The following is a 24,091-nucleotide window of genomic DNA, read 5'->3' on the forward strand; positions in this document are numbered from 1 at the left end:
TATTTGACATTTTCTTCTATTTTTTATCTTTTAAAATTTTTGTTTGACTGCTTCTTGATGTTTCATTGAGTCATTGATTTCCATTTGTTCAATTCTAATTTTTAGTGAATTATATTCTTCAGTTAGCTTTTTTAACCTCCTTTTGCATTTGAGCAATTGTACTTTTTTCCCCTGTCAAATGAATTTATTTTTTATTGATTATCCCCTTTTTTATTAAAGCTTTTTATTTTCAAAATATATACATGGATAATTTTCAACATTTACCCTTACAAAATCTTGTGTTCTAAAACCCTTTTCCTCACCCTCTCCTCTAGATGACAAGAAATCTAATATATGTTAAACGTATGCTCTTCTATACATATTTCCACAAATATCCTGCTGCACAATAAAAATCAGATCAAAAAGAAAAAAATGAGAAAGAAAATTAAATGCAAGCAAACAACAACAAAAAGAGTGAAAATACTATGTTGTGATCATCACTCAGTTCCCACAGTCCTCTCTCTGGATGCAGATGGCTATCTTTATCACAAGACCATTGGAACTTGGCCAACTGTATTTTTAAAGGATTGTTTTGTTCAGTGGATTTTTTCTCCCATTTCACCAAATTTATTTTTTAAGAAGTTGTTTTCTTCAGTATATGTCTTTTCTATTTCACCCAATTTACATTTTAAGGAGTTTTCCTTTAGTCAATTTCTGTGCTTCCTTTTCCAAGCTGTTAGCACCCCCCTCCCCAATTTCTTAATTCTTTTGCATAGTCTCATTTCTTTCCCTAGTTTTTCTTTTCTCTCTCTTTTAAGATCCTTTTTGAACTCTTCTAAGAGAGCCTTTTGAACTTGAGACCAGTTCCTATCCCCTTTTGCAGCTTTACCTAAAGGCATTTTTGGCTTTGCTTTCCTCTTCTGAGTTTGTGTTCTGATTTTCTCCGACTTCACAATAGCTTTCTATAGTCAAAGTTCTTTTTGCTTTTTTGTTCATTTAAAAAGTTGAACTGTGTTTCTAAGGCATAAGGGAGATTGTTTCAAGCATTTTTGCAAGGAGATAAGGGCCTCTCAGTGACTGCTCTGGGGCCAGTGATGCTGAAGGCTTTCTTGCTGTGTTGGGTGGGTCTGACCAAATCTTACCTGTGATCCTAGAGTTTGGGGGTTCTAGGAGAGGAACTGGGGGGAAGGGAGAGAGAAAAAATTGAAACACAAAGTTTTGTAAGTGTGAATATTGAAAATTATTTTTGCATATATTTTGAAAATAAAAAGCTATTTTTTTAAAAAAGAAGGGGAGGGAATGTGAGTTTCATAAGAAAAGACCCATGGGAATGAGAATTTGAGTAGGGGCAGGGTAGTGTAAGAATTGGTGATAACACATTATAGTATAGGTCATTAGAGGATGAGGGACTCAGTAGTATCCCTTCTCTATGGGATGCTGGCATTCTGGGAAAAAGACATTTGCTTTATCTATTTATTGTATTTCTTAGCCCTCAAAATTTTTTTCTATCTATAGGAAAGTTTCTTAACTGTGGATTTTAATCATATATTATGTCATGGATATACATGTCAGTAAATGTTTGATTTGTATACCTATTTTATATACCTGTGTATCTGGAGTCATGTAAAAATTTCTTGGGCAAAAAGAGGTCATGAGTGGAAAAAGTTTAAAAAGTGCTGATTTATATCAAACTATAGTTTGGGACTAGAGTAATGCTTTTGAAGAGATGTGATAGTGATTAAAAATATGAAAAACTTAAAAGACATTTATCACAGCCACAAAGAATGCCATTTATTAATGTGAAATGGCTCAGGCTAAATTAAATATGATTAAGAAAGCTAAACCAGATAGGATTAAATAAGATCCTTTGAATGGAGTAGACTTTTAAAGTTGGAGGGAAGTAAGGATAGGATTTAGGGAATTAGAGAGGAATTAGATAGGGATCTAATCCAGAACAAACTTGCATGTGCATTGTGTCTAGGTGAAAAGAGAATTGAGTCTTACTTAGATAAGCCAATCAAGAGAGTCTCAGGACTTGGAGTTAGCCTAACTCTGCCGTGACAATGGAAACAAGATGTGTGGATTAAAATTCTGATGAGTCAAGATGATTGATTAAAGTTTCTGTTCCTTATCACCTTTTAGTTGCCAAACTATGCAGTCCCAATAGTGCTTATGTAAAATTCAGGAGTCCAGAAGACTTCAGTTCAAACGCTATTCTGATACTTATTAGAGTGTGACCTTAGACAAGTTATTTGACCTCTAAGTACCACAGGCAACTCTTCAAAATGATAAACTGCCAAGAAGTTGCCAGTCTGGTGGAGCATCCAGAGAGAAGGACTAATCCTTAGAATTTAGGTCTGCTTGATGCCCTCCAAAGAGAGGATCCCTATAACCATGAACTCCCATTTCTTCTTTTCCTTCCTAAACAAACAAAAACCTTATTAATAAGTACAGAGGGAAAAAATAGCCCAGTTTTTTTTTTTATTATCCAACATATGAAACATTGCTTAAAATAGAAATCAAAATTCTGTACTGATTTTCCCCCAATTTTTTGAGGCTATGACTTTTGATGCTCATGATTGAGTTTTGGAATTATTTATATATTTTGTATGTTTGTATACAGTTTGTATATTTATATAAATTTGTATATTTGAAGTTTTTTTTTTTTTTTCCCCACAGGAAAAAAGGTTTGTTCACATTCAGAGAAGTATAACAGAAAGGGAAATAGGCAAAGAAAGATAAAAAGAATTTATTGGCTGCTTACTATGTGTGTGGCCCTAGAATGTGTGCACTCCAAAATGTTCGGAAAAAGTGATACAACAACACTCTCAAGGTCTCAATATGGTGTATCCACATCAACCACAGTTGAACACAATCTAACTAACAATCAAAAGTGATGTCATTTTGGTCTTCTTCAAGAAGGAAGAACAACAACCAGGACTAGAATAAGCTCTATAATACAAATGAAAGCAAAAAGACAATCACATCCCTCAGAGAATTTATCTTGTAATAGGAAAAGAAAATATAAAAAGGAGATGAAAAATTGGGTTGGGTACAAGAGGAAGAAGGTATCTATGTGGGGGCTTGATAAAAAAGCTTTTTGAGTACGATGGAAAGTGAGAAGGGAATGAAGTATGACTGGCTTGCTTCTAGCCTCCAAAAAGATAAGTTTTTAGAAAGAATTTACCAATGGGAGAAGGGAGTCATCATGTCTGAGAAATGTTTCAGGGTGAGAAAGCCCAGGCACTGAGGGATGTTCTAGTAGGAAAAGACATATTATTGTACATTGTTGGTGGGACTTGAGATTGGCATAAGCTTTTGTGAAGAATATAGTAGCATAAATTAAAGGTTACAAAACTGACTATTCCCTTTGATCCAATAGCTCTATTGCTATGTTTTTATCATAAAGATGACATGAAAAGAAAAATGATACTATAATGTACAGAAATTTTTATAGTTACTTTATTTTAATAAAAAAGAAAAGAAAATACATCTATCAATTAGAGAATGAAAAGAATTAGGATAACAAAAAATTATCAAGTCAAGTCATCAGCAAGCATTTATTAAGTGTCTAGTACATGGCACACATTTTACTATGTCCTGAATACTGTCAATAATAATGAACAGAAAGAGATAGGGAAAGAGTGCTATGAAGTGATGGAAAGTGAAATCAGTCCCCAAATAGCATACACACTGACTACTACTGTATAAAGAAAAAAACTAAAGCCAACAGTGATGAAAATGCATATGGAATTGGAAGGTAAAAGAACAAATATCTTTATTATTTATTAACTCTTAAAAATTCCATTTTCCTAAAATAAGCAGTTTTATACTTTGGTGATTTTTCTATATGATTTTATTATTTGTTTGTTTGATCATTTTTATTTATGTAATAAAGTTGATAATAAAAGCAAATTAATAGCAGCGGCAACATCATTTCTATAAGTATAGTACTTTTTGGCCTCTAAGTGGAGATTATTCTTTTGATTACCTGATAATATAATATTTATTTCTCTTTAGTTTTTAGTTAAATGTAACCATTTCTTTTCTTTTCTATAGAAGAATGATTTTCAAGTTAGGGCCTAATCTTTCCTTCTCCAAGGCCTATGATTTCTCTTTTAGAGGATGGTTTAGAGGCTTCGTTTATTCTTATTTAAAAAAAAATATTTCAATTAGACAGACTTTTTGAGATCCAAGAGTGAGTAATACCATATTTACTAACATAGTTCTTTCCACACAAACATCTCAAAAAGTATTTGTTGAATTAATGAATAATAACAATATACCAAATCTAAATATTTTACTATAAAAAGGCTTATTGTTTTTCACAGTACATACGCTGATTTCTTCTGGATCCAGTTTGGAAAAACTGGAGAGTTTGGTTTTAGTGCTAGTATGTAGGTGGGGAAAAAAGCAGGTTGAATTGTCTCAGTTGTATAGCAGAGCATGAATAATTGCATAATTATGTTCATGGTTTTCCCAGGGGAGCTCTTGGTTAATAGTACTGCATTTTAAATGGCAGCTTACTGTTGCTGTCTTTGTGCCTGATTACTCTCATGACTAATTGATTGTAAATGGTTCTTTTCAGCCTTCTCCTGTGCTTCTGGTGAATACCTAGAAATGAAGAACCAGGTTTGCAGTAAGTGTGAGGAAGGTACCTACTCCTTGGGCAGTGGCATCAAGTTTGATGAATGGGATGAGTTACCTGCAGGATTTTCCAATGTTGCAACATTCATGGACACAGCAGTGGGTCCTGCTGAAAACAAACCAGATAGCTGTGACAAGTAAGAAACTTTAAAAGGGCCAGTTAATATTGACTAAATAATAGAAAAGAGTATACTTGATAATCTTTGGAAAATTGTACATTTTTATGATGTTCATAAGTGATGGTTATTTAGGATCTGCAGAAAAATTTTGTCCTATGGGATTCTAGAAACATGTATAGTACATCTAAAAAGTAACTGGAATTGGACAGGATTGATAGACTTGGTTGCTTCAAATGGGATAGTTCTTCTCAAATACTTCAGTGTGGCCACAGATCTATTGGTATTGGTATTCATAGAATCATAGCTATATTATAAAAATTTTCAGGATTATCTGATTAGAGAATTAATAAGAAGGGGAGCAGATATGGATTCATAAAATGTATCTTTCTGAGTGGTACTCATTAAAATAACATATCCCATATTCTGCTTATAGAAGTAGCATAAACAAGTTACAGTTTTGGTGTTTAAACATCTCAGCTAATTTTATGTGTTTGAGTATTTGCAAAAACATTACTGTAAAAAATGTAAGGAGGACAAAAATTTTCTACATGCTGTTAGAAATTGCTTCTTCCTGTGAACTTATACAAGCTAATTCACCTTTTAAGATTTCTTTTGAAAATGCATCATCTAGATTTAAAGTATGATGTAGGGGAAAGAAAGATATTTTTGAAGTTGGAATATCTGGGAGAACATGCAAACAAGATCTGACATGTACTAGTTGTGTGACATGGGCAAATCACTCAATCTCTTTAAGATTATTAATTACTTCGAGAGGCCAATATACATTGGTAGAAAGAGTTCTCATTTCCCTGTTCCAATGAAATCACAGTTTGGTCCAAAAAAGTCTATCATGATAAACTCCAAACTCTTCTTCGGAAGTTGAGATTTTATTATCATGAATATAGTCTAAACAAACTTCCCAGTGTGTAGAGATTAGACTAATGCATTTTTCATCTGAAATTTGGCTTTTGCATGAGATTTATGTTGAAAATTCAACATTAGAAAGGTGTTTGCTTAGTATTCTAAGACCTTAAAATGACTCAAAGAAGTGCATAGATGTTCTTATCTTGAATGTTATTGAAAATATGGTGCTAGCTAGCTAGCTCTAGAGTTCTGAAGTAAAATAAATAGCATTTTAAGATGCCTTTTGGCCTTACATTTCCAATTTCCCCTTTTTAGAAAAGATTCCCAGGGAACAAACTATAAATTACAGTCAGAAATGTGCTGTCGAGTACTCTTACTAGCTCAAGTGAGTTAATTGTTAATTTTCATTTGGGAGTATTTACATCTTTGAAATTGGCAAATGCTATTACTTTGGGTTTGATTTATTCTTTTGCTTACTGTCTAGACTTGGAGAGGTAAAAAAAAAGTCAGTGCAATTTAAACTTAGAAGTGTGTGTGTGTGTGTGTGTGTGTGTGTGTGTGTGTGTGTGTGTGTGTTTAGAGCCCGTTGGTAAACATTTATCAACAAACAACTGGCTATATAGCATCGCTAGTCCAATGACTTGAAGTGAAGTACATCATTAAGGAAGATGGAACTTTATGTGGCAGGCTATGACTAATTGTTAATGAAAAGTTAAGAAGAATGCTTCTATCTTGTCTACCTTATTCTACCTAAAAAGAATGAACAGTTAAGTATTTTTAGTGATCACACTTGAGATGATAAATTGCTACCTCAAAGCCATCAATCCTAGAGCTTCTCCCCAGGATACAAGTAGTTAGGTGGTAGAGGGAATTTACATTTTCCCTTTAAGACATATGGGGTTTGAAGGCTGCTGGTGAAACTGTCTCCTCTTTGCATTGCCCAGTACTTTGGCTCATAAGGCAATATCTTTCTTATCCCAGTCACATATTTGAATGAAGAGAAGGTACTACTGTACACTAACATGATGTTCTTTTTGGCTTTGATTTCACAGCTCTTCCTGGATCCCTCGTGGAAATTACATTGAATCGAATAGAGATGACTGCACAGTTTCTTTAATCTACGCAGTGCACCTGAAGAAGTCTGGTTATGTCTTTTTTGAATACCAATATATTGACAACAACATCTTCTTTGAATTCTTTGTAAGGGGTTTAAAACACTGGAATTTCTTCTGTTCTTTCTCCTCCTCCCCAACTTTTCTAGATACTTGAGATTTTAAATGAGAAGGCACAGATGAATTTGCTTCCCCTTTCTACTTTTCACCCCATTGCCTATGTAATCAGAATCTTACTGATCTCTTATAACTGCTTGGATTTCATTTACTTTTAAATTACATATCTTTTTATCTAAATTACCCTTTTTAAAACTGGTTGGTGCTTTGTCCTCTTTCTACCTTTGGATTGCTGAGGAAAGTGAAATGATGTGATTAGAAATTGTCTAATCACATGATTTTACTTTGTGAATTGTGATAATTGACAATTTCACTTTCTTTTTATAGCTGCTAATACTTGGCCTTTTGCTTTGAATTTACTTTTATTGAAATTTCCTGGAAAGTTCCCTTTTATTTGGAGTTGTCACTGGCACTATTTTGTCAAAATCCTATTGTATATATTTATAGAAGCTCCAGCTTGAATTTAAAGGGCTCTTCTTTTTTCATAATAGTTTAAAATGTGCCTCTCTGTGAGATTTAATTAGTCATTTAGATATATTCATATGTAATATTTCAGAAATGCAAATGAGTTTAGAATTTCTGTGTCTGGGGCCCTTGTTTATCTTAAGGGTGACAATTCATACGTGATTTGGAGAAAACTGGCAAATGGGATCATAACAAAGAATAGCAGCTATTTTAACTGATTTAGCCACTATAGATAAAAACAGCTGCTTAATTGTTATAAACTGGAAAATATCTGTTGTGGCTCAAGTGACTGCAAAAACACTGTACCCTTGTGTTGAGGTAAATATGTTTTCCTTTTCTTTCCTTATCTGCCCCTTCCCTTCCTTTTTCTTCCCTTAATTACAAAAATAGTTTTGAAATGAGGAGTTGGATGCAATGATGTTTAAATCCCATTCCAGCTCTAAAATTCAATGAAATATTTAAAGTGCTAAACAATACTCAATTGGCACATTTGCTCTTGTAGCAACCACTTCATTTGTGAAATGTTTCCCAGAGTAGACGAAAACCTAATGGTTTATGCCGTGTGCTACCCAAATGGAGTCATAAAAATTCAGACATGACTGAAAAATAACTGATCCAAGTGGAGACTCTGTGGATACATAAGCAAAAAAAAATTGAGAAGAAAAGCAGCCATTCAGGTGGTTTGAACTTCAGCTCCCTCCTTCCATCTGTCCTCTTCCATCCCTCCTTTCCTTCTCACCCCCCCTCCAATGAGTTGAGTTAGTAATGAACAGGCAAAACTGGCTAAAATTTCCAGATAATCTCTTAACTCTGTGTTTTGTACTGCTTATATAGGCAAATTTTGGGAGCCCGCTTTGGATAAGCTCCTTTAAACCTCTTTATCCAGTCTCTTTAATTTCTCTACATCAGTTAGTCCACAAGGATTTATTAAGTGCTTACTTACTCTCTGCCAGGTACTGTATTAAGGCCTGCAAATACAAGTAAAAAGAAAGTCCCAACCCTCACAGTTTTTATTCTAATGAAGACAATATAAAAAGAAGCTTAAAAGTTGGTAGTGAGAATGGTGAGATGGTAGAGGGTACACATCACAAGGGAACCGGAAGGAAATCTGGAGGCAACTTGGGGAGAAATGAGTCCTGCCTGGCTTGAACTCCTTCTTTAAATGGAGTTTCTGGAAGGAGCCATCCAATTAGAGGGAGAGCAGAAGAGGAGTGAATTGTTCCAGATGTAGAGTAAACTTTACATTGCAGAGCTGGGATACAGTAGAGAAAGTTCAGGGAGCAGCCCTGGGAGGAGTGATATATATATATATATATATATATATATATATATATATATATATATACATACATACATACATACATACAGAGAGAGAGAGAGAGAGCGCACTCTTTGGGGCCCTTCTTAAATGGAGATTCTAATTTCATCTCTCCCATGGAAAACTTTTACATGCTTTGAGATCTATAGGCAAATTTCCTTTTTTTTTTTTTTTTTTTTTTTGCATTACAATGGTAATGTTTTTGTTTACCCTGGTATTTAATGATGTCTAGTACCTCTGTTTCCTTGTTTTATCAGCCCAAGATTCCAAGGCTGCTTCTGCTCTTCACCTTAAGTCTAATTTTCTGGCTCATTCTGTTGATCCATGATGAGTAATAGGGAAGAAATGATGATGCTTCTTATCAGCAGTATGCAAACAAATTTCTGTGTGCTTTAAGTGGTCTTCAGCACATGAAATTTGCTCAACCAAGTAGCCATGAAAATCATAGGATGTTGGAGCTAAAGGCAATTTTAGAGGAAACTAGAGGAAAGTCTTTCCCTTTACAGATGAGGAAACTGAGGACCAGAGCAGTTAATTAAATTCCCCAAGGTCATTGAGTTAATTTTTACTATTTAGGATTAAAATCCTCCATTTCCTTTGCATTCCTTTGGGAAAAAATGTCTTTGCATTATACCTGCTAGGTCCCTAGGCACAAAAAAAATCCTCTGAAATTGTTAAATTCTTAAAATTCTTACTACATATATCTATTGAGCTATTTGTCATATTTTACACAATTACAACTTTGAATATTATTAATTCAAATGCAGAAGATAACTTCAGGGAATTCCTTATTGGCACTAATTAGGATCTAGATATATTGGATTTGATCTTTGGTTCAAATTACTTCTGGCTAAAAGAGTAGTTAGTAATCCAAGTCTTATTTTTTCCTTGGGTATATTCAGAATTTTGTTTGTTTTTAATAATAGATTAAATTCTTCCCCTGTCATTTAATACCTATGTGGCCTCTAGGTCTCATCTATAAAAGCAGAAGGTTAGACTAGATGGCCCCTGAGATGCCTTTTGAATCTAATTCTGTGATCCTCTGATACTTGTGACTTTTTGAGTACTACATAAGATCCATGATTCCTCTGGTATTCCTCTACTGATATGGATCTCAATCCCTCCTATTCCATAGAGAATAGTTTTATTGAATTGTGGCCAAAAGAATTATTCCCAGGGTGGGCAGCCTTCCAGTGAGGAGGCTTCTGCAGGAACTTAGCAAACCTGATCCTTGGATAATGGCATAATAGATAACAAAGTCTGTTCCTAATAATTTCCAACTTTTGCCAGAACTTCACTGGCATAGGTTTGAAGAATTCAGTGTCATTTTCATGCCATGAAGAGGGATAAAAAGATAACCTTGATATTTGGATAACTTAATATTGGTATTCACATAGCTATTATATTCATAAAGGGCATACTTTTAAATGCTATTAAACCAGAACTGCTGGGTATCAACCTTCTTGGGAATTTTGGAGGTCAGAGTCTGTTTTCTAACACAATGACCCTGATTAGTGTGAATAATGAATCCACTTGTATGGATGAAATGTTCAAATTTAGACTGCATGTTTCTACTAGACCAGAACCAATGATACCATGAACCATATTTTACATTTTGCAAATCATTGACCATATTTTATATAATCATAACTTTGAATAATGTGAAATTGAATCACTTGGAGGAATCACTATTTGTACTAGATCTTTGTGAGTAATCCCCACTCCTAGTTTTATTTTTTAATTAGTAAATATTTTTTCTCTCTTGCCTATTTAAAAGGGAAGAAAAGGAAAAAATACAAACTTCCTGAAATGATTGTGTAAAGTCAAGTAAAATAAATATCCATATTATCCATGTCCAAAAATTTCTTGTTGTGCATTTTGAATATATCACCTCTTTATCTGGAGTCAAGTAATATGCTTTGACATAAATCTTCTGGACTAGTGGTCATTTTATTGATATGAGATATCAAGACTTTCAAAATTGTTTGCATTTGTAATGTTGTATCAAGTGTTCTGCAACAGTAGTAGCAGTTCTTCAAAGTATCCTTTTTTCCTGATTAATTTATGTGAGGAGCTGATTTGTTGGAACTCAGACCAAGAAGAAGGTGGAAGAGCTGCAGAGGGTACGAGGGTATTCCCAATGGAAGTAGGAGTAAGAGAGAACTCTAATTTTGATTCTCAACTCTGTTATTCAAACCAGGGCAAAATTTCACTTTGGTTTTCCTCTTCAATTTCCATGATCCCTTATTTTTCATAATTTCATGTTTTCTCCCCTTCTTTTATAACTTAGAAGCATAATATTCCAAGAAAGAATTATATTAAGGGAAAGATTTCTTTTTACAATGCCATTAATACAAAAGAAATTAGTAAACTATTTAAAAAAAAACTATACTGTCACAAAGAAGAGGAATGTTGGGAAAATCATGTTAACCATAGTAATTATTAATATTTAGTAATTTATGCACATGTATAATCTATATTAAATTGCTTATCATTTTAGAAAGAAGAAAATTGAGAATTCAAAATTTAAAAAAAATTGTTAAAATTATTTTTACATGTAATTTGAAAGAAAAAAAATTATTTTAAAGACAATTTGGATAAGACCCAACTTATCTAATACTGATGGTTTTTTAAAAATAGCAATGTAGGGTTAACATCTGCCATAGAATAAAAATTCAGGACTTTGATATAGGTCTTTACTTAAACACCTATTCATCTGGTTTAAATAGTAATTTGTTGCAGGAAAACTGTCTATTGCTAACATTTTGACGAGCTGTTTAATTTTTGGTTCTTATTGACTTGCCTACCTTATGTAGCAATCTTTCTGTTGGAAAGTATTTATATATACTTTCCAACTAATCCAGCCTTTTCATACTTCTTACTGTCATAAGGGTTTCCTTAAAATATTAACACCTGATTCATAGCAGTAGACAATCTACATATAGCTGCAGGGCTTGACTTTTTTTTCTTCATCATCCTTTAAACACCTGGAGCTTTGTTGTGTGTCCTGCTGGGGGATTACTCATGATGAGCCATATCTGTTTAAGTGTTTATTGTTAGAATTTTTTATGCACAGTCCGTGCTGGCTACAGAAGCACATGAAAATGATTCCTCAGGATACTCAATTAGGGCCTTTGTGTTTAATTCACAGATACAAAATGATCAGTGCCAAGAGATGGACTCCTCCACAGACAAGTGGGTAAAATTGACAGACAATGGAGAATGGGGTTCTCATTCTGTAAGTCTTATGATATTTTTCCTCTCTGATTTTCATTGTTTTTCACTTACCTATCCATATTTGGCTTGAAATAATTTGACAGCACAGAGAAAGAAACAAAACTGGATACTAATTAGGAGTAAAGTATAGATACCTCCTGGTCATGGGTCATGAAAGAATTTGCCTTCATTGAGGTTCAGTGAAGGAAAAGGGAAATTGTATTCATAGGAGTACATTTCTAGAGTCAGAGTTAGGTTTGCTTTTCAACTCTGTAATTTAGTACTTGTGTGATCTTGGGTAAGCCATTTATTTTCTCCAAGTCTCAATTTTCTCATCTATAAAATAATTTAGACTAGATGGCCTTTGTGATCTCTTCTAGCCCTAAATACATAAAAATCCTATGAATTTATAGTGTCTTTAAAAAAATTCCTTCTGATGTGGATTTTTATTGTTCCTACCAACCTCTATTCCTATGCCTGTTCCTCCAAGTGGGTAGAAGATGTTCAGAAGTCTTCTCTGACTCTTTGTGACCTGTTTGGGGTTTTCTTGGTGGAGATAATGCAGTGGTTTGCCATTAACTTCTCCAACTTATTTTACAGATGAGGAAATTGAGGTAAATGGGATTAAGTAACTTGCCTAGAGTCACACAGATGATAAGGGTCTGAGGCTGGCTTTGAACTCAGGAAGATGAGACTTCCTGCACAAATCTACTGCACACTCAACTTTGGGCAGTAGATAGGGCTATAACAAAATCAATATGTTGAGGGCTATATACTTACTAATGAAAGTTAGAGGTTGCTATAAATTTCACCAATGAAACCTTTTTTTTTTTTTTGAAATGTTTAAAAACAAGTGCAACTAATAACTACATTACAATTGGGATGTGCTAGAGCAACTTGAACTAATAGCTTTTAAAATTTTTATTATCAGCATTTATATCTCAGAAACTAGTCAACTTCACAATTCAGGGCTTGATTTATTGCTTTGTTGATTGCACAAATTTAAGAAAATGATGGTGAAAATGTTAATAATATTATTAAACTTAAAAGTGTATTATGAGGACAGGTTTTTTGTTTTTTGAGAGCTGGTTGTTAATCATTTAATAGCACACTTCTAGCATGATTCATCAAATGTATCTGTATACTTCTGGTTGCATCAGTAACAGATCCTTTGAGGCTTAATGAAATGCCCTTTTTCCAGGCATTTCTTTATCTGGGTCCCCTGAGTGATGTTAGTGTCTTATCAGGCTCACTAACATGAATGCTCCTTTTAGATTGGGAAGGTGTAAATTCCACTTGTCATCTGAAAGCTTTCTTTGCCTTCCCTGACACAAGGTGAAAAATACTTCTTCAACTTTTTTTTGTACTCCTGGGCAAGATAAAATGGGCGGCTGGTGTGAGGCTTTCTTTAATGTGGTTTCTGTTTGCCCATTTTTTCATTGCACATCAGAGGAAGGGTGCTAGGTTGGATAATAATAGATCTATGAAAAGTGTTCTCCTCTTGAATAAACCTAAAATGCAGAGGAAAGTTAGCTTAATTTTAAACTTAGAAAAGTGTCTATAGGGGAAGAAACAGCAGATAGAAAACAATGTTAGGTATCAGTAGACCTAAAAGTGACATTTCCAGTGCTTGGGCAGATTCAGCTGCAGGATGATAGTGGGATGGACACACAGACCTGGGTATCCTCAAGGGTCCTGCCTGGTGCAGATCCTCAGGTCAGGTATATCTGTCCCAGTCAGGTGCAATTGTCCCAAAAGAGCAGTGGCAGGGCAAATTAGTTTAGGTTTGGAAAATGATAAGAATGGAATCCTCTGGGGGTGGAGAATGGAATATGATAGAATTCCTTTTAATGGCTTCCATGTCTCTTCCTTCCCTGTTAAAGTTGGTGTGACTGCTGAGGGGAAGATATGTATTTCTCTAACCTGTTTCCTCTTACTCCCAGTCCCCATTGAGTGTTTCAGGTGGGGATGAACTTTTTAATGGGTAGAAGAGGGGTGGAAGGAAGGGAGAGGGTTTGGGGCAGCTAGATTGCACAATGGATAGAAGATCAGTCCCAGTGTCAGGAGGATCTGAATTCAAATTGGGCCTCAACAACTCTCTCACCAGAAGTTAGTGTCTCAGAGAAAAAACCTGTCTGCTCTGTGCTAGTTATAATTTGGGATATCAAACTAGGAAATCAAACCTAGAGAAATATATGTTAGCAATCACACTATGCTCTTGTTGTTTCCCCAGTTTAATGAAATGACTGGTTTTAAAAGAAGCGAACAAATTCATTATTTATCTTTTTGTTTTCAGAGCTCTCAGAGAAGTTATGAGTAGCTGATGATTGTGTAGATAAATGTATGATTGAAACTTTCACATTATAAAACAGGCCCTTAGTGTAAATAAATATTTCAAATAAAGGACTTTGTTATCATTTCATTTTTGGCCTCTAAAATGTGAAAATTCACCTCTTCCTTGTCTTATTCACTCCATTCAGGAGCTTGATAAAGCTTTCCTTCATAGATAGTATTAAGGTAAATTGTAGTAGAGTCCATATCTTTATGAAGTCTGTGTCACTGGTTTTGAATTAAATTGGTAGATGATATAAATGGATTTGTTATTTTCTATTAGAAAATGTACAAAAATAATTATAATATTTGGTGACAAAGAATTGGAAATTGAGAGGATGCCCATCAAGTGGGGAATAGCTAAACAAACTGTGTTATGTGATGGTGATCCAATATTATTGTGCACAAAGAAATGATGAGCATGATGGTTTCAGAAAAACCTGGGAACACTTATATGAACTGATGTAAAGTAAAGTGAGTAGAACCAAGAGAACACTATTCACAATGGCAATATAGTAAGAATGACCAACTGTAAATGATTTATTTTCACCAGTGCAATGATCTAAGACTATTCCTAAGGAACTATGATGAAAAATGCTTCCTCTAAAGTAGAATTGATGTAGTCTGAATGCATACTGAAGCATATTTTTAAAGCTTTATTTTTCTTGCTTTTTTGCAATGACTGATTTGGAAATAAATTTTACATGATTTTCATGTAACATTAATATCACATTTCTTGCTTTTTAATGGGTAAAGGAGGGGTGGAAAGGAGGGAGAGGATTTGGGACTCAAAATAAAAAAAAAAGGGTGTTAGGTACAGCTAAATGGCACAGTAGATAGAACACTGGCCCTGGAATCAGGAGTTTAAATCTAATTTCAAACACTCAACACTTCTTAGCTGTATGACCCTGGGCAAGTCACATAACCCCAAGTATCTAGCCAAACACACCCACACCCACATACATATACACACACACAAAACCAAAAAAGTGTGTTAAAAAGTAATAAATTAGGGGGGAAATGGTGTCCGTGAATAGACTAAGCTTTCTGGTATGTTTAGAAGCAACACAGACTTGCCTGATTGCAGTACTTTCTTTTATCTTTACAGGTCATGTTAAAATCAGGCACAAACATATTATACTGGAGGACCACGGGGATTCTCATGGGGTCCAAAGTGGTGAAACCTGTACTAGTGAAAAATATCACTATTGAAGGTATATTCATCACATACTTCTTCATCCCATGTGATACTGATCTGTTCATTCATTTTTTAAAATTTGGTAGTAGATAAGATGTACTTTTGCCTCATGCTCTTTAACTTTTTAAAAACTGTTTTTAGTATGGTGTATCTATATAGCTATATATGTATATATAAACTACATGTAGCTTTGATATAGTTATTTGAAAGATGAATGAAAGTGGATTAATGTACTGTGTGCCAAGTTGATTTAAAGAGAACCCAGGCTTGTTCCTTGCTATTTGCTATTTGGTTTTTTGATTGTAGGATGTCATTTTGTATGCCATTTTATTGCCACTTTATTCAAAAGACAAGTAAGTACATGTCTTGTGATTTAACTTTTAACTATTTATTGAGAATCTTCTCTGTGTAGAACAATGTCCTAGGCAATTGGAGAAAAGAAAAAAATTAAAAGCTATTATTACTGCTTACAAAGAGGATACAATCTACTGATGGAGATGAGGTATGGAAAAATCTTAAGACTTGATAGGAACAAATCACATTGCTTAATTCTTTCCTGGAGTTGACCTGTACAGCATTCTTGAGGTAATCAAGTGATACAAGAACTCATGAGCCTCGGTGGCTATCCATTCTACATCCCTTTACCTTGTATTGTTAAGAAGTTCTTTCTCAGTTTAACTCAAATTTGTGTCTTCCTAATTTCTTTCCATTGCTCCTAGGTTGTCCTCTTGGACTAAAATAGAACAAGTTTAATCTCCCTTCCATATAACAGGCCTTCATCCTTTATTTCCTTTTGTCTTCTCTCCAACATCAAAGTCCCCAGTTGTTTTCATTGATCTTCACATAGCACAGTTTTGAGGTCTCTCACCATTCTAATTGTCCTCCTCAGGATGTGTCCTCCTGTCATTGTTCAATGTCTTTTCTTAAATAATAACTGTGAACTAAGATTCATCCCTGAGAGTTCAATGCATTCCTCCAGCTGTGGTTCAAATGGAACAGAATCTATTTATATTTCTAAGAGAGGTCCAAAGTGCTATCTATGGCAGTCTAGGGGAGGAAAAAATAAATTCTGGCACAGTGAATCAGGAGAAGCATCATGGAGAAGATAGCATTTGAATTAGCCTTGATAGATGAGTAGGCGTTTAATTGGTAGAGATGTGGGGGAGAACATTCCAGGATATGGAGGCAAGGAAAATGCAAGATGTGCTTGGGAGATAGTATTTGGTCAAGATTTTTTTTCCTTCTTGAGCAAAGTGTGTGTATGACAGAGTATATTATGGGGAAGAAAACAACAACAATGCTGCTGCTACTTTTGTTTTGCATGGCAGCATGAGGATTTCAACAGATAAGATAGAAGAACCCCACTGAGTCTTTGGAGCCATAACACTCATTTTTGGAAGTCTTTTTTTGGTGAATAATTTCTGCATTAAGAAAATGAATCTGGCAAACACACACACATATGTATGCAAGAGAAAGATTAGGAGAGACTGGAAGTGTGGAGATTATGGGGAGGCTTTTATAATAGTTTAGGATAAGATAAATAGAGTTTGAGCTTCATTGGTGATAGTGGGAATGAAAATGGGACAAGTGGTAAGATGATGAAATAAATCTACTCTTTTTTAGAGGTATTGAATTTGAGGAACAAAGCAATACATCAAATTTAGTAGCTGATTGAAATAAGGCTGGAATTGAGGCTAGAGATGTAGATTTAGGAGTCATTTGAGTAGTGTCATAGTAAAAGTTTAAGGATAGCAAGAAAGGAAGAGTCCAGAGGCTAGGGAAATTCTCTTTATAGAAGATAGAAGGAACAAGATAGAAGTAGTCAGATGTAGGAGTACTACCAGGAAAGCACAGGCTCATGGAAGTCAAGAAGAGATTAACCATAAAAAGAAAGCATAGTGGGGAAAAAACCCCAGCTATCATAAAATTTGGAGTCAGACAATTTGGATTAATATTTAATACTATAAATTTAATCTAGATGCAGAATTCACATTCAACAAACACAGACTTAAAGAGGGGTGGGAACAAATTCATTATTTTTCAGAACCTTGATTCAAACAAAACGTAAGGGAAGAAGAAACTTATAGCATAAAAGTAATACACAATTAACAAACACAGTGATCACCATAACAACAAAGACAATATAAGAATCAAACATATAACATCATCACCAACATCTGAATTTCTTGGCTGGGAGAATCCCTAGTCACAGCCATTTAAAGTCTTGAGTGAGGGAAAAATTATCCCAGGCAAAGTGTCCCTTCAAGGGTGAGATTCTCAAAGTCCCTTTCCACTAAGGGGTTTTTATAGCTAAGAACAAAGAAGGCACTACACTAAGTATTCTCATTTGAGACATGACTCTTGAGACAAAACAGACTTCCAGGTGCAGGATGCTTCATTTCGAGGGACTCATTTTCCCTTTCTATGCTTTCTGGCATTTCATTAGATAATTGCAAGCATGTTTTCAGCAAACATGAGACATCACTGAGACACACTAGTATTCTCTACTAACTGGATTCCTTACAAATACCTGTATATTGATGTATTTCTCTAGACCTCAGTTTCTTCTTTTGTAAAAATGTGTACCTTGATGACTTTTAAGGTCTTTTCAAGTCATGGAGGAACCACAAATCATTTGATCTCTTTCAGCTTCCATTTCCTCATCTCTCAAATGAGGACTTCCTCAGGTTGTTCATGAAGATAAAAATGAGATATTTACAAAACTATTTGCAAATCACCAGCCAGTGTGTAAATTATCTTATTCTTATTAATCTCTTATTATTAGTAAGTTTATGATCTCCTAACACTAAAAAGTAGATGAAATGATACTACCGAAATAGATATAACAGAGACACCAAAGATAAACCAAGGGTAAACAAACACCAAGGAGAAAATGCTATTTGATTAGGAACTTAAGAGGTTATTAGTGAATTTTGTGGGAACAATTTCAGAAAAATGAGACCCTAATGCAAACCAGATTAAAAAGAATTACTGAGTATCAAGAAAGTGGAGAGAATGGTTAGGTGAGTCATTCAGAAGAAATTTTTTTTACATTAAAGGAAAATTGAGTATGTTCATAGGCAAGAGAAGAGAAATGTAAAATGTCACAAATCACTAATATGGCAATGGAAGGTAAGGTGAAATAACCTCCTCCCTTATCCCTTAAGTGGCAAGTCTGTTGTTTCTTGTGGTTCTATTACTGGAAAAAAATAAAGAAACAAGATATGCGGGGGTAGGTATGTTTCAGCTCCTCTAGCTCAGAGGATACTTTTTAAAAATTAAAACAGTGAATCTTTTAAATGTACAGTTCCATTATTGAATGACTTGAGATCAGACGTTATTACAGAGTTGCTAACATTAGTGAATAAGGACATCTGCTGGCCAAGAAAAGAATCACCAATCAGGTCAGAAAACTCCCAAGTTTCAATGGATTGTTAGAATCTTAAGATTCAATCCTTAAGAGTTGGAATGTGCTTTAGAAATCTTGTAGTATAACTTCCCAATTTTACATGTATCCCAGGAGTAATGAAGAAATGGTTTTTCTGTTTCTCTCTGTGAATAGCTGTCTCTCTCTCTGTCACTGTGTTGTGTCTCTCTGTGACTCTGTGTGTCTCTGTCTCTGTGTCTATCTCTGTCTTGTCTGCCTGTTTGTCTGTCTCTCCATATCTGTCTCTTTGGAATGACTCAGTTACTCCAATGTGCCTTGATAGAAGCAGGTCTGGTATTGGGGAAGAGGATAAGGTACAACATGGTCATTTGATTGCAGCTTACTATTTTCTCAGAATTCTAGAGTCTAATAGTGGGGAGAGACAGAGGTCTCTCTCTTTCTCTGTATGTGTGTGTGTGTAAAACTCTTGTGCTACTACCAGTGTATTTCACCTTTATGCTCAATCAATGACTATGATGTCATTGATTCTTAATAGTGAAATATTTACTAAATGATTAGACAAATGCAATAAAATAATATTCATAGTATTTATTCAGAAGAAAAGGTCAGAAATAATAAAAAAAATTTACTCCTCACAAAATAATTATACATTTTAGTGTCAGAGCAGCAATATTTGAAACATTACAGCTGACCCGTAAACTTTGGTTACATTCTTCTACCAATGTATGTGGAGTCTATGGGAATCTGGACATGCATTTGTAGAATCCTAGCAGGGAGATACATGAATACAAAAACCCATGTACCTAGGGGCAGTTCACATCTCTGAAATGTAAGCTTTGTTGACTTTGGTCCCCTCAGAATTAATTTATACTAGCTACTTCTCTGTAAATAAAGACCTTTCTGGTCTTCACTGCTTTCTTGTTTGTTAAAGCTTACTCCTCTTCTGCTCTGGAATTCATGAAGCAGTGTCAAGTTCTTTTAGCTCAAAGCCATTTCTAAACAGGAAGCTTAAAAAAGTTACACTTTTTTTTTTCCAGTGACTGACAGTTCCCATAAGCCAGATTGCTGCTAAACTTTTCAGATGTACAAATGACAAAGGAATTCTGCTTTTTTGAGTGGGGCTCTCAGCAAAGCCAGTCCTCTTCATAGCAAATGAAAAACCATGTTTTCTTAGTTCTCAAACCAGAAAGGGTAATAAAGGGCATGGCTGAGAAGTTTCCCTTCTCTCAGCCTATAGATAATATTAGAGAGCTATAAACTCAACCCTCCAAAATCTTTAGGATTCAACTCTTCACATCATCAACACAAATGCCTGAAGAATTCTCTCAACTGACCCAACCTTTCTCCATCTAATTACATAGTAGGGCCTCTCTTGCAGTCAATAAATTCCCCCAAAATGCAACAACAAAGTCTTGTAATCTAGTTCCTATCAGTTTATAAATTCATTCCCAGGTTTCTTGTAACTTCTTCAGAACTCAGTTCATTTTCCTGTTTCTTGTCTATCTCTTTTTATGGCTCCTTCTCCTTCTGGCTTCTTGTGCATTCAAATTAATGCTGCTTGGAGCTCTGTGACTCAACTCTATCTCATAAGATACGACTCAAGAAATTTTTGTATAATATATGAACCCAACATTCCTTAAATAATTCTTCATATAGTTGTTTGATTTATAATTTTGTCAAATACAACCTTTTAAACTCTAAAAATCTGTGTATGAGCTGATGGACCATGATGCCCTGAAACTATCTTCATCACAGTCATTGCATTGATTTCAAACAAGCCCTTAAGTATATTTATCTAAGGGGGAGTTCTTTTTCTGGTTTTCAGAACAATCTATATCTCCTTTTATTTTGTCTGAGGGACTGTGTTTCTTCACAATTGGTTTTATTAGTTTTCTTATATCATTGTTATTTTTATGCCTCTGTCAGTAACCAAATTATTCACATAAGAAAGGGATCATACCTTATATTTGGATGAAGAAACAGACCAAGAAAGAGATTAAGTAACTTGGTTCTTGACTTGGTCCCAGAAATATAGTATAGCTTCAGATAGAAGTTATATAAAATAAAATGTTTTTAGAGAACTCTGTGTGTATGGTTAATTGACTTTCTATATCCTAAAGATAGTAAATGGCAGAGCTATTTTGAACCCAGCAGCAAAATTTCCCCATCAATTAATTTTTGATTGAAGAGTTCATTAGATTCTATTCAACAAGTTAATATTGATTAAGCATCTACAATATAAGATAGGATGACGGCATATGTAGTGCTGTACTGGGTGCTGAAGATTCAAAGATGAGACAAAGTACTATCAGGGAGCTTTCATACTAGTAAGAGGAGAAGACAAATATGTTAATTCAATTCAACATAATCAACATTAATCACTTATTATGTGCACAGACAAGAATCATACTTGGTTATTTGGTGAGGGGAAAAAGTTCTAACAGCTTGAGAATGCTTTGGGTAGTAGGTGGCCTGTACCTTGAAAAGGGTATTTGAATTTGAAAGATGAAGTTCTTGAATGGCAGTGGGGAGCAATGGAAGTTTGTGAGTAGGGAAGGGATATGGTCAGAACTGTACCTTAGGAAGAATATTTGGTATCTCTATAGATGGTGTGTTACTTAAGTGAAGCTTGAAAAAAATAATTCAATCATTAAAAGGAAAATTAATAGGAACTAGGGGGATGGCTGTGTGTATAAAGAAAAAAGGAACAGATATAAGAAGTCACGTGGAGATAGAACTGACAATTTAATAAACTGGACGTGAAGGTTGAGGGAGAAGTAAGTGAGAAAGATGATTCCAATATTAAGTCCTATCAAATGAAATTGAGAAGAAAAGGAAAAGATGACTTCTGCTTTTGAAATATTGAGTTTTAGATATTTATGGGATATTTGGGTAATGTCCAGCAAATTGTTGGTAATAAAAAGAGAACAAAATTGGTGGTATTGATTTGGGAATCATTTATCTGGAGCAGTCAAACAGAGGGGATGGTGACCAAAGGAATTCTCATTGATATTCTGACATGTCCCTTGGTCTCAGAAAAGGCTGGGTCAGTGCCCAGTCTGTATGGGCTTTAGAATCACCACTGTTAAATGAGTAGGAGGCATCATGGGGAAGTAGAAGTAGGGAGATGTAAGTTCTGTCAATTTTGTGACTCTGGTCAAGTTGTTTAACCTTCATCTTAGCAACTCTCTAAGATTATAGCATATAAAGAAGATGTTGATATGTATTTGTAGATGATGTTCCTCCTCTAGGGAACTCTTTGATTCTGTCCCTATCATTATCTTAGCTAGAAGTGATAATTGAATCTTCAGAGGGTAGATAAGATCAGCTAGAGAGAGTCTAGAATAGGGGTTGTTAACCCTCAAGGAGTCCATGGATACATTTGTAGGGACTTAGGGAAGAAATAAAGTTACATTTTTAACCATTTAACTGAAATTTAAATTTTCTTCAATTATGAATGAAAGAAATATTCTGAGAAGAGATTGGCTTCACCAGACTTAAAAAGATCAAGATGTTTTAGTTGAGAAAAAAAGGAAATCAAGGCCTGGAAGACAGAGCTTTGAGGTAAAACCATATTTAGGTGATGAAAACTGGATACAACAATGGAAACTGAGAAGCAGAGGCAGCTAGTATTTCTAATAGTTTGGCAGTGATAAGGAAAATGTGATATCAGATTATCTTTGAGTGGGAACAGCAGAGTCAAGTGAAGGCTTTTTCTTTCTAAAATTTAAATTTTATTGATATCTTTTCTTTGATTAGTAAAATAAGTGAATATATATATATATAATATGTATATGTATGTTCCTTGTATAATCATCTCGCTTTGCTCCAATTAAACCATGTCATACAACAAAGAAAGAGTTATGCATATATACCCCACATAATGATCACTTCTGCAAAGTATGCAATATTTTCCCTTGATCTCTCTGCTAAAGAGGATAGAATTATTTTTTATTATCTGTTCTCTGTGACTATTACTGGTTTTTCATTTACTTGTCATTTAGTAACCTTTTCCCTAACATTATTGTAATTGTATATATTTGTTATTTTAATTCTTCTTATCAATTGTGTGTTAGTTCACCTGTGTCCATGGTTCAGTGAGTAGCTCTTATTTGTTATTTCTCACTTCACAGTAATATCTCATTACATACTGGGATTTGTCTAAGTCATTACCCCAAAAAGATGCTGCTATGAATATTTTAAAATATATTGGAATTTTGTTTCTGTCTTTGGCCTCCTTTATGTATATGCTCAGTAATCACATGAAGACAATACTTTAGTCTTGCAAGAAAGACCACTTTATGCTTAGTCCAGTGGAAAGAGAACAGAGGAACTATTCTGTGTCCCTGGGTTCACATTTTACCCCTGACTTTTGTTATCTGTGGATGTCATGCAAATCATTTAACCTTTTTGGATCTCAATTTTCTCACATATAAAATGAAATATGTACTTTATGGTCTCTAGATCGATGATTCTCAGGGACTGGAACAGAACAAAGTAAATGAAAATCTAGAGGGATTTTGACTCATGTATGTAGTAGCAGAAATCAGGGAAGTCATGACTTCCTTTTTCTCTTAAGTTGTGAGATAATTGGCTGAAAGATCACTGGGGACGGGGGGGGGGGGGAAGATAATGAAAGTTATGTATATTTGTGTGAAGGTGAGGTATTTTGGAAGACTAACCATGGGAGAGATCCCTTAAAGTTTGAGAGGAATCAGGGAAGGATTTCTTGATCTGATTAGCACTTAGGATTGTTTTTGAATGAGAGGAAGGATTTTGACACATGTAAGTATGGGTGAAAGATCATTCTAGGAATGGGAAAATAGCCTACACAAAGGCATTTTGACTTTATCATATATTTCTTTATTTCTTATACAAGAGGATAGCTATATGCTAAAGCTACAAAGTAGGTTAGAGCCAATCTGTGGAAGGTCTTGGAATATTCATTTTATTTTTAGAGGCAGTAGGGAACTATTTAAGGTTTTTGAGAAGGGGTATGTTATCACATTAGCTTAGTGGATTACAAAGATTACTTTAGTACTTGTATAAAGTTTGGATTGGGTTAGAAAAGAGACTAGAAGAAGGGAGAATAATTAGAAAGATATGAAAAAATTCCAAATGAGATATATTATCTGAACTAGGGTGGTGACAGTAGGAGAGAATAAATATAAAAGATCATGAGATCACAGATTCACACATGGAATGGACCTTAGACTTTTTCTAGGTTAAACTCCTCCTTTTACAGAGGAAGAAATTGAGGCTTGGAGGCGAATTGAATCACTAAGGTCACACAGGTGGGAAAGGGCAGAATTGGGATTCAAATTCAATTCATTTGAT

At 34.5% G+C, this 24,091-nt stretch overlaps 1 protein-coding gene across 2 annotated transcripts in view; it reads left to right on the plus strand.

Moving 5' to 3' along the window:
• Window positions 1–24,091, plus strand: part of KIAA1324L (KIAA1324 like) — a 200,001-nt gene that overhangs the window by 108,268 nt on the left and 67,642 nt on the right. For both annotated transcript variants that reach the window (XM_012550892.3, XM_031938631.1), the window contains exons 3-6: window positions 4,568–4,763; window positions 6,662–6,809; window positions 11,773–11,859; window positions 15,277–15,382. In XM_012550892.3, coding sequence (XP_012406346.2) covers window positions 4,568–4,763; window positions 6,662–6,809; window positions 11,773–11,859; window positions 15,277–15,382 — 537 coding nt within the window. The remainder of the gene's footprint in view (window positions 1–4,567; window positions 4,764–6,661; window positions 6,810–11,772; window positions 11,860–15,276; window positions 15,383–24,091) is intronic.

Source organism: Sarcophilus harrisii, chromosome 5 (genome assembly GCF_902635505.1).
Source record: "Sarcophilus harrisii chromosome 5, mSarHar1.11, whole genome shotgun sequence".
NCBI classification, from domain to species: Eukaryota; Metazoa; Chordata; class Mammalia; order Dasyuromorphia; family Dasyuridae; genus Sarcophilus; species Sarcophilus harrisii.